This window comes from Osmia bicornis, unplaced genomic scaffold (genome assembly GCF_907164935.1).
Source record: "Osmia bicornis bicornis unplaced genomic scaffold, iOsmBic2.1, whole genome shotgun sequence".
NCBI classification, from domain to species: Eukaryota; Metazoa; Arthropoda; class Insecta; order Hymenoptera; family Megachilidae; genus Osmia; species Osmia bicornis.
In genome coordinates, this window is record NW_025791318.1 from 789526 (window position 1) to 800508 (window position 10983).

The following is a 10983-nucleotide window of genomic DNA, read 5'->3' on the forward strand; positions in this document are numbered from 1 at the left end:
CACCCGATAGCCTACGCTAGCCGTTCCCTCACTCGCGCGGAGAGAAACTACTCCGTGACGGAAAGGGAGTGTCTGGCCGTCGTGTGGGCAACCCAAAAATTTCGCCCCTACATTGAAGGGTCCGAAATCACGGTGGTAACGGACCACAATAGTCTCCGGTGGCTTCACCACCTAAAGGACCCTACTGGACGATTGGCTCGGTGGGCCTTGACCCTTCAAGGCCAGCCGATGAAAATCGTCCACCGAAGGGGAACCCACAACGTCGTGCCGGACGCTCTCTCCCGAATGTACGGCGACCCAATAGACGGCGTGGCAGCCGTCGGTAACGATCCCGATCCATGGTACTCCAATAAACTCCGTGACGTAAGAGATTTTCCCTCCAAATATCCCGACTGGACAATTGAAGATAACCGATTGTATTACCACCGTCCTAATTCCCTATTAGATCCCATCGTCCCCGACCTTGACGGGTGGAAGTTAGTCCTCCCGCTTTCCTTACGCCAAAAAGCCCTTTCCGACGCCCACGATCCTCCCCAATCCGGTCACCTTGGCATTGATAAGACTTACTACCGTCTGACGCAAGATTTCTATTGGCCTGGAATGTTTCAGGATGTAGTCCAATTTGTCAGACGGTGTCTTCAATGCCAACAAAGCAAAGTTTTGCAGCGGCCACCGGCGGGGTTGATGCGGGAGCGCCCGGTGGAGGCGCCCTGGACCGTCGTGGCTGCTGACATTATGGGTCCCTTCCCTCCCAGTAAATCCCAGAATAAATATCTCCTCGTTTTCCAAGACCTTTTCACAAAATATATTGAAGTAAAACCCCTCCATAAAGCTTCGGCCAAACCAATCCTTTCCGCTTTCGAGTCCCTTGTCCTCCACCGATGGGGATGTCCCAAATTCCTCCTTACAGACAACGGTACAGAATTTTGTAACAGAGACGTAACGAACAGACTGACAATGTACGGAATCAAACAGACGACAATTCCTCCATACCATGCCCAAGCAAATCCTGTAGAAAGAGTTAATCGAACTCTCAAAACCATGATCACGACGTTTATTGGAGAAGACCATCGAAATTGGGACAAACACCTTCCTGAATTTTGTTTTGCCTATAATACCGCCGTACATTCCTCCTCCCTCGTTTCTCCCGCGTTCCTCAATTTTGGTCGAAACCCCCGTCCCATCCAAAACCTCCGCCACGAAATTAAATCCGATTCTTTAATAATTCCCCGAAATCCCCAAGAATGGTCCAACCGCATTTCCCGGTTAACCCTTTTATACGACATTGTCCACCGAAATCTAGAGAAAGCCTCCTACCGCCAAGCCTCCTATTATAATCGTGGGCGTCGTGACGAGCGCTACCAAATTGGTGACCTCGTCATGAGACGCCAACGAATCCTTTCCTCCGCTGCTCACAATTTCGCGTCCAAACTCGCCCCTAAATTTTCAGGTCCCTACACCATTTCAAAAATCCTTTCTCCCGTTGTATACGAATTAAAAGATTCGGATGGAAATATCATTCCTAAAGTCCACATTAAAGACCTTAAACCCTTTAGACCCCCTCCAAATTTCGATGATTCAATTTCCGAAAACCCTTCCTTAAGTCAAGATATTACCAATATTTCTCAGCCAGGACCTTCTTCACAAACCCATGATATTTCCACCCAACAAATACCACAACAAACTCCCACGCAAACGTCCCCTTCCTCGCCTACCCCTACTCCAGCGCCTCACCGAGGACGAGGGAGACCCCGAAAAATCCAAGCACCCCAAAACACTCCACCGATAATAAACACACCTCCCACTCCAGTTCCACTCCCACGCCGAGGGCGAGGGAGACCGAGGAAAACTCCGATACCTCCACACAATACTCGAATCATAATTCCAACACCCATCCCTACTCCACCCCCTCGCCGTGGACGAGGGAGACCCCGAAAAGTCCAAATACTCCCACACCCTACGCAAATCATACCCTCCCAACCAGCTCCTACCCCACTCCCTCGTCGTGGACGAGGACGACCCCGAAAACACCCCCTAAATCCTACGATCAACGTAATAAAAACAGACCAATCCTCCATACCTCCCCTCATGTCCTTACCTATCCCACGACCTAGAATTTTCCGACATATCGACAATAATGAGACAAAAATTTAACGCTCAAATCTCGGAAAACGAAAACAAACGATAATAAAATTCCATTTGCGTAAGCCGTAAGCGACGATACCAGAGACCAAAATTTACACTAACCCCCCACTAAAGCCACCCCCCAGCAAAGAGCCCACCAAAGAAAGATCCCACTAACAAACTTACACCCCAACAGATGATTGCATCAAGGAGAGGAGGTAGAGGCCGGGGGACAAGGGCCCGAAGGAGGAGGCCGGCGCCGCGGCGACCGCGGCTGTTAAGAGGCCGGCCGCCGGTACAGACCGCCGAAATAGCGGTCCAGACGGACTCGGAGGAGTCCGAATACCTAACCCCTTCCGTATCCCCCGCTCCTTCCCCCACACCATCCACTCCCGAACTACCCTCCTCACCGACACCCCCAACAGCTTCCCAAACCCCCACCATCCGCATTAACCTAATCCGAGAGGTAGTACGGAGAATCCAGCCCCAAAGATCCAGCACCCCAACTCCCACAACCGAAAACCAACCAACCACTCCCCCGCACCCCACCTCTTCCATCGACCCTCACTTGGCCACACTGCGGGCGGCAGCAGCCCGCATGAAGACCGAGGAAGGCCGCGACTCCTCCCCAATCCGCACCACACCACCCCAGGCCCCATCCCTAAAATTCCTACGACGAACCCTAGCCCGCTATCCACCCCCAGAACCCCTATTCCCGGGCTATCCCTCCTCCTCACGTCCCCAAACCCCCGAGATCCCACCCCTCATGTCCCTCAAAATTCCCCCACCACCTCTAATGTCCCTTAAAATCCACAAACCCAGCAACCTCCCCTAAACGATCCTTCCCTTTTCCTTACTCTCGCTTCCCGCTATTCCCCCTCTGTTTCGCACTTTCTCTTTTTTTTTTCTATCCCTTCTCTTCTTTTCCACTATTCCTTCTCTTCTCACATTCTTTCCTTTGCTTCTGGTTCTCTCTTTTGCCCTTCTCCTTTAACTGTCCCTTTACCCTTCCGGTCCTTATCCCTCTATCCACCCTCCTACCCCCCAAATGAGCCCCTAAAAATACTTCCCACCAATCCACCCAGTCCCACCCTACCTGACATAGACTCATTTTTTTTTTATTATTTTGGACGACAGCCCAACACTAAGACGAACGGACGGACGAACGAGACAACGACGAAACCCTTCCAAACATCCTACCAAAAATCAGGCATACCTGCCACTCTCCCTTAATTCGCATAAAAATTTCGGCACAACGAGTAGTCAAAACCCAAGGCAGGTAAAATTGAGTCGTAATTTCTCCACCCAGCGTCTAGATTCTCCCCCCCTTTTTTTCTTTATGATTTCGGCCGGATACTAACCCGTTTCTATTACAGGTCCATCAATTAAAAATGCTACGATTCGACACGACAACAGGAGGGTCGCTCATGTCCGCGACCCCCCCTGAATGAGAGCGCAGCATGGAAGGATGAGTGTCCGCGAGAACCCGCCGATCTTGGATCTCTCTTCTCTCAAAATTATTGTTCACCTAAGTCCTTATCCCTACCCGTTGTATCTCCCGTTTCCGGTCAAGGCGGGGGGGTGTTGTAACGTGGTGACACCTGTGCCCCCCCGTTACAATCGCTGCGCTTCTCCCACCTCAAATCCCACCTAGAAATGACCCTTAACCCTTCTAACACCTCACCCCTTTCTCCCGCCCGCCGGTGTCGGGCCGATGGAGGCGACGGACAAGAGACAACAGGGATCACCCGCAAGAAGGAGCTACGAGGCCGGCGACAGACCTCCCACCCTCCAGGAGAGGAAAAGCAACGCGGGACTTCGGAAAAAGAGACGAAGCGGCCCAGCAGCTGATACGAACGTCCACCTGGAGCCATCTGTCGCCGAGCCCGAAGACCTAAGTCCACCCGCCACGGCCGGAGATCCGCCAGCCCCATCGAACCCGAACACCGGCAGATCGACAATCGATAACCAATCTATTCCGTTGCCAGAAAAGGCCCCCTTCCTATTCCCCATCCCCTCCCCAAAAATCATCCCGCGACGGACCCGTCGTCGCGACAGCGACGACGAGCCGTCATTGAGCCCTGGGCTATCTAAACAAGCGATTCGTGGAGATAAAGAGATTTTGTAAGAGCGACTAGAGATTTTGAGAGTGCGATTGTGTGTGGAGTTGACGTAAGTCCCTTCCGATATTAATTTGTAAAGAGTGAGTGCACGGCAACGGCGACCTTTCGATTGCGAACTCGCGTGTCCGCGTATCGCGCCGGTTATCCTCCGTTACATTTTACGAAACCCCCTTTTGTCCAACCCCTAATATTCCCGTCTAAAAGAATCCTCGCGCGTAACGTATACGGACTTCCAGCGAACCTTCCTCACCCTGAGATCACCCCTCCCACGCTTATCCTCCTTGCGGACTCCCCCGCGATATTGTAAGGACGTAAGTGCCACGAGTCCCATCCCCTGTAACGACCCCCATTCTGCCCCTTTTTCCAAATTTCGATTGCCACCGCGAGTGACTGGCGCCCAACGTGTATACGAAACTAGTATGAAGAAAATATAGAGTGAACCCCCGAAAGGGTCACAATATATATAATAATAATAATAATATATATATATATATATATTTATATTAATATTATTTAATCTTTATATTATAATGGGAAAAATATACTATTTAATTATTATATTTAATTAAATATTTAATAACATTTAATTTATATTATTTTAAAATAAATATTTAATATTTTAATTTTATTAATATTATTTAATATATATATACTCGGAGTGCCCCAACCCCCGAAAGGGGCGCGGGGAACCAGGACGACCTTGGTCGATCCAGGCTGAGCCCCAACCGAGCGCGTCTCCGGGTGGCGGATAGGAGGACGACCGGGTGCGTGAAGTGGGCCCCGAGTACCGTGGAACGGGACGCTTCAGGCGACCAGGAAACGGAAAAGGTGCGCCTACGGAGTGCCCCGGCCAACGGGTGCTATAAGTGACCCCTGAAGGCCTAAAAACCCTCGGAGGGGAACTAAAGCCCCGTCGCGGACCAGCTCCCGAAGCTAAGGTGTAAGCAATCGTGCCGAGAGCTGGATGGCACCGGGGTAATGGTGTCACGAACGATGCCCTTGGGGTACCAGGCGCCCCCCCATTGTATCTAGCCTTACCCCTGCAAGCGGGCTCTGCAGGGGTGGACCTATACTTCCCGACTACTCGTGGGACACATATGGAAAACAAAAACAAAAATCAAAAGGAAAACAACGACACCCAAACAAACACGGACACTAACACGGACACGAACACGGACACGAACACCATAACAACAAACACCAACAGGAACGCACCCGGAAGCGGGCCGGTTGAGGAGGGAAGGGACCCAATTTTGGGGACCGCCTCCGAAACACCGCCGACGGGCGGTTCTGGGGCGAGTATGTCTGGGGCAGGCGAGGTCACAACCCTGCCGGCTCTGGACTTACTCACCCTCAATGAGGAGCCTTCCTCCGGCGCGGCCGGGGCCGACCAGGGAGCAATCCCAGGACCGAACCCGGTAGCACGAAGGAAGGTTAAGCTCAGCGGAGCAGCCAGAAAGAAGAAGGCCCGCTTGGCGCTCCTAGCGTCGACGGAGTCTTCCGACAAGACGGCTACCGCTGGGACAACATGCAAGGCGGGGATGGCCCCCGCGACGGCCGCTGCGAGGGGGGGCCCGACTACAGGGAAACCCCGCGCAGAGACGTCGCGGGTGGATAGCAAGGGGGCGGATGGTAAGGGGCTCAAAAGGACCCGACCATCCGTCTCCCCCAACACCCAGCCTTGCGCGAAGAAAAGACAAAGAATCTTTCCTTCGCCAAAAAGCTTTAGTGAGGCGCTGACGGCGGAGAGGAGGCTGGCGATCGCGCCGGCCAACTATCCGGAGTCGACCCTCACGGAAGCGCAGGCTTCCGCAATCGAGCAGGCGATCGTGGGAGCGTTGTGCGGGCTTCAGAAAGGCGAGACCATGCCGCGCTTCGACGAGTGCCGGTTCGGAGGGGGCCTGCTACTGGTGACTTGCGCGGACACCGGAGCGGTGGAATGGCTGAGGGCCATAGCCACCACAATCAGGCCTTGGGAGGGGGCGGTCCTCCAAGTGCTGGATGGCCGGCGCCTCCCAAAGCTCAGGAGGATGGTCACGGTCATCCCCGGCCCTCCGGTGGCCACGGAGGCAATTTTGAAAATGATGGAGGGTCAGAACCCGGGGCTCCACACGAACCTCTGGAGAGTGTGGAGCAGGAGAGAGGGGCCGAATTCGGTTACTCTCGTCCTGGGGGTTTACCCGGCATCATACAGCCTCATCAAGAGGCAAGGTTCGGAAGTCCACGTGGGCCTGCGCAGGGCACTCTTTAGAGAGGGACCTGCTGGGACCACGGAGGACAAAAAGAACCCTAACACGGTCCCCGGGAACAAACCGGGACCAGCAGCCCCGACGATGGAGGAAGGGAAGGCGGGGGTGAGTGGTGTGGATGGAGGAGAAGGGGAGCCCAGGGCGCTGGCTACGGCGCCCACGGAGACCCTCCCACCCTGCGCCGACACCCTCCCACCCACCCCACCCAAGGGCTGCAACACAACGACGGCGGCTGCCGGATCCTCCCAAGGACCGAAGGCCACCGATATGCAACCTCCGTCTAGTGGGAGCATCCCCAGGGCAGTAATGTCAAGGGGAAGGCCGACCACGGCGGAGGCGACGAGAAGAACCGGGCTTCTGGGGGTGCAGAGGGGGAGCCAACGCACCCTGACTCACACCCTGAAGGCCGGCTCTAGGGGAAGAAGAGGGACAGGCCCCGGCAAGGGCCCCCTCACAAGCAGGTACAATGGGCCCCGGCAGGGAACATAACGTACCTACTTCAACCAAGCGAGACCGGACCACATCTGGCACCAACAAGGTGTCAGAAGGTACCAGATTCTCGCAGATCAATTTGCAACATTGCAAGGCGGCAACGGATATCCTCCTGTGCCGCCTAACGATGGGGCAGACAGATATAGCCCTCATACAGGAACCTTGGATCCACAAGGAACGCGTAGGAGGGCTTAACACGGGGTGTGGCTCACTTCACTATGATGCCACATCCACAAGGCCCAGGGCCTGCATCTTCGTCAAAAAGGAAATAGCGGCCCTGAAACTTAATGAATTCTGTACAGCTGATCTTTCAGCGGTTAAGGTCAAACTTAACCTCGGTGGGAACAAGTCAGAGCTGGTGGTATGCTCGGCGTACCTACCGTATGACTCCGAGGAACCTCCACCCACGAGGGAACTCAGGGCTCTGATAGATCACTGTGCTGTCAAAGGTCTGCACCTGGTGATAGGTTGCGATGCTAACTCGCACCACACAGTATGGGGCAGTACCAATACCAACGGCAGAGGCACAGCACTGCTAGAGTACCTCGCCACCACGAGCATGGAGATCCTAAACAAAGGCTCCGCCCCCACCTTCATCACCTCCCGTAGACAGGAGGTAATTGACCTGACCCTGGGCACCACAAAGGTGGCACAGGTTGTCAAACACTGGCAAGTTCGAGACGAAAGCACGCTCTCGGACCACCGCCTAATTACGTTCAACTTAATGGGCGACAGAGAAGGCGGCACTGGTGAAGCATACAGGAACCCAAAGGCCACCAACTGGGCACTCTACAGAGAGGGCCTAGAAGGGAGGCTTAAGGGGCACTGTCAGCGTCCCAGGACCGTAGGCGAAATTGAGCAAGCGGTGAAGCACTTAAGCTCCGCCGTTACTCAAGCCTACGAGGATGCCTGCCCTGTCAAAATTGGAAGTAGTAACAAAAGGGTCCCCTGGTGGAACAAGAAATTGGACCAAGCCAGAAAGGACACCCGTAGACTACTGTACAAAGCCATGAAGGCAAATACGAAGCCAGCCTGGGACAGTTACAAAAGGTCGCAGCAAGCTTACAAAAAGCTAATAAGAACTAGCAAGAGGTCAGCCTGGAAGACCTTCTGCAAAGAAACCGAAGCTCTACCAGTAGTTGCCAGGTTAAGGAGGGTCTTCTCAACAGGCCCCTCACCGGGGTTGGATCGTCTCAGACGCCCCGACGGAAGTCTGACGAACAACCACAAAGAGACATTAGAACACCTCATCCAGACACATTTCCCAGAATTGTATTGAATGTATTGCTAAGGCATACAGACCCATCAGCCTCACCTCTTTCATGCTCAAAACGCTGGAGAGGCTGGTCGATAGGTACATCAGAGACGAGGTTTTGGCCAATAAACCACTACACCCCTCTCAACACGCCTATCAAAACGGCAAATCCACCGAGACGGCACTTCATAAACTAGTAGGCTTTATTGAAGGCGCACTGTCGAGCGGCGAATCTGCCCTCTGCATTTTCCTCGACATCGAGGGGGCGTTTGACAACACACCCCATGATGCCATTAAGGAAGCTGCGAGGAGGTATAATATTAAGGACTCCGTCGTAAGATGGATCCACAACATGCTGACGAACAGAACAGCCATAGCAAGCCTGGGAGAGGAGACGGTGAGGGCTGACGTCGCGAGGGGCTGCCCGCAGGGAGGAGTCCTGTCCCCCCTGCTGTGGACCCTCGTGGTTGATGAACTCATACGTATACTCGCCTCGGAAGGCTTTGAGGTTCAGGGCTACGCCGACGACCTCTCTATCACGGTCAGAGGCAGACACCCGTTGGATCTAGCGAGGAGATTACAAAAGGCTATCATACTCGTAGAATCTTGGTGTCAATCACACTCACTCTCGGTTAACCCGAGCAAAACGGAACTGGTCCTATTTACAAGGAGAAGACGCTTTTATTTTAAGGCTCCTCACCTTTTTGGGACGCAGCTACAACTCACAGATGAGGTTAAATATCTAGGTGTAATACTAGACAAAAAACTCACCTGGAAAAACCATGTGAACAGGCAGACCCAGAAAGCAATCAGCACCTACTGGGCCTGCCGCAGAATGTTTGGCCCCACATGGGGACTCAAACCAAGGGTGGTCAGGTGGATATACCAGGCCATCCTTGAACCTATCACAACATACGCCTCGATTGTGTGGTGGACCTCCATGAAGAGGGAAGCACACAGAAAGGCTATAGAAAGAATATACAGAATAACGCTGCTGGGGATAATAGGTGCACTCCCCACCACGCCCACCTTGGCAATGGGTGCGCTGCTCGACATCAAGCCACCCCATCTAACAGTGATGGCAACGGCTTGGAGAGCGGCCATCCGCCTCCACCAAGCTGAAGAATGGTCCCCGACGGGCGGCGGGCACACCGAAATCCTCAGGGATGTGGGATCAGAGTCAATTCTGACCCACGGTGGGGACCGCTGCAAGACGGAATACCTCTTCAGACGAGAATATGATCTAATCCTCCCAGATAGGGAGAAATGGCTGAAAGACCCAAACGACATTCTGACTCCGGGGGGGCTGGTCTGGTTCACAGACGGCTCTAAGACCGGTATCGGCACCGGAGCCGGGATTGCGGGGGAAAGCCCTAGGGTCGAAATGACCCACAAGCTGGGCCACCACGTTACGGTCTTCCAAGCAGAAGTGTTTGCCATATGGGCCTGCGCCAAATATAATTTGGATAGGGCCCACTCAGGAAAACACATATACATCTGCAGTGACAGCATGGCCGCGCTGAAAGCCCTCCACAAAGTGGAAATAGGGTCAAAGCTAGTCAAGGACTGCGCACTGATTTTAAAACAGCTATCTCTGAACAACAGAGTTAAGCTGCTATGGGTACCAGGTCACACTGGTATCCCAGGAAACGAGAGGGCTAACGAATTAGCACGACTGCGGGCGTCAAGCTCCCAGCCATGCCATGAGTACCCTATTGGTGTCTCAACCTATGCGTTGAAAGGCTTGGCCAAGGACTGGTTAAACCAGGAATTCACCAGGCTCTGGCACAACGCCAATGGCATGAGACACACGAGGGCCCTATTTAAGGGACCGTCACAGAAGCTGGGTGACACCTTAAGTCACCTGGACAGGGCGCAGCTGCGCATGCTCGTGGGCCTAGTGACAGGACACTGGTACACGAGAAAACACCTCGCGCGCATGAGACTCACGGAGGAGACATTATGTCCGAGGTGGGAGGAAGAGGACGAAACCCCTCTACACGTACTTCTAAGATGCAGGGAACTAAGGGCCCGAAGAGGAGCAATCCTGGGGACCTTGGAACCCTCATCATTAAGCATTTCGGCTGGCCTGGTGCCGGCGCTTCTAAACTTCGCCACAGAAGCCCAGTTGCCAAGGCACAGCCAGTAAAGAGGCTGCCTAGCGGCCCGGGTACAATGGTCCTCAAGGACTGAGTGCCCGGCTAGCCTCAGCCTACTAGAATAGAATAGAATAGAATAATATATATATATATATATACATATATATTTTATATATAATAGATATTGGTCTGTGGGAAGGAATATAATATTATTTAATTAATATTGTGTTTAATTAAATATTTAATAATATTTAATTTATATTATTCTGAAATAAATATTTAATATTCTAATTTTATTAATATTATTTAATTAATATTGTATTTAATTAAATATTTAATAATATTTAATTTATATTATTCTGAAATATTTAATATTTTAATTTTATTTATTATTATTATTTATTTTATTCCCATTGCGGGGTACAAATGCGGACCTCCGCTCCGCTTACAGATTACGCTATCCTTATTTCTAACTTAAATCTAAATCTCTGTTGAGAGAGAGAGAGAGCACTCACTCCATTCATTCCTCACCCATTCGTTTCTGGACCCCCGCTTCCGCTGCTCGCCCTTTCTCTCATCTCTTCCACTCTTCTCATCCATACCTCCCCTTCTCCTTCCTCCCCTAATACCTCCGCCACCAT

At 52.5% G+C, this 10983-nt stretch overlaps 2 protein-coding genes across 2 annotated transcripts; both read left to right on the plus strand.

Moving 5' to 3' along the window:
- Positions 1-7115: 7115 nt before the first annotated feature.
- Positions 7116-8267, plus strand: LOC123988998. Its single transcript, XM_046289725.1, has one exon. It carries the CDS (start codon positions 7116-7118, stop codon positions 8265-8267), a length of 1152 nt encoding a protein of 383 aa, XP_046145681.1.
- A 43-nt stretch (positions 8268-8310) lies between these two features.
- LOC123988999 lies at positions 8311-10392 on the plus strand. The gene has a single exon (XM_046289726.1). It carries the CDS (start codon positions 8311-8313, stop codon positions 10390-10392), a length of 2082 nt encoding a protein of 693 aa, XP_046145682.1.
- Positions 10393-10983: the final 591 nt, after the last annotated feature.

What these genes read in the sequence shown, in the direction of transcription:
- LOC123988999 (XM_046289726.1), top strand. Translation starts at nt 8,311, where the DNA reads ATGCTCAAAACGCTGGAGAGGCTGGTCGATAGGTACATCAGAGACGAG.
- LOC123988998 (XM_046289725.1), top strand. Translation starts at nt 7,116, where the DNA reads ATGGGGCAGACAGATATAGCCCTCATACAGGAACCTTGGATCCACAAG.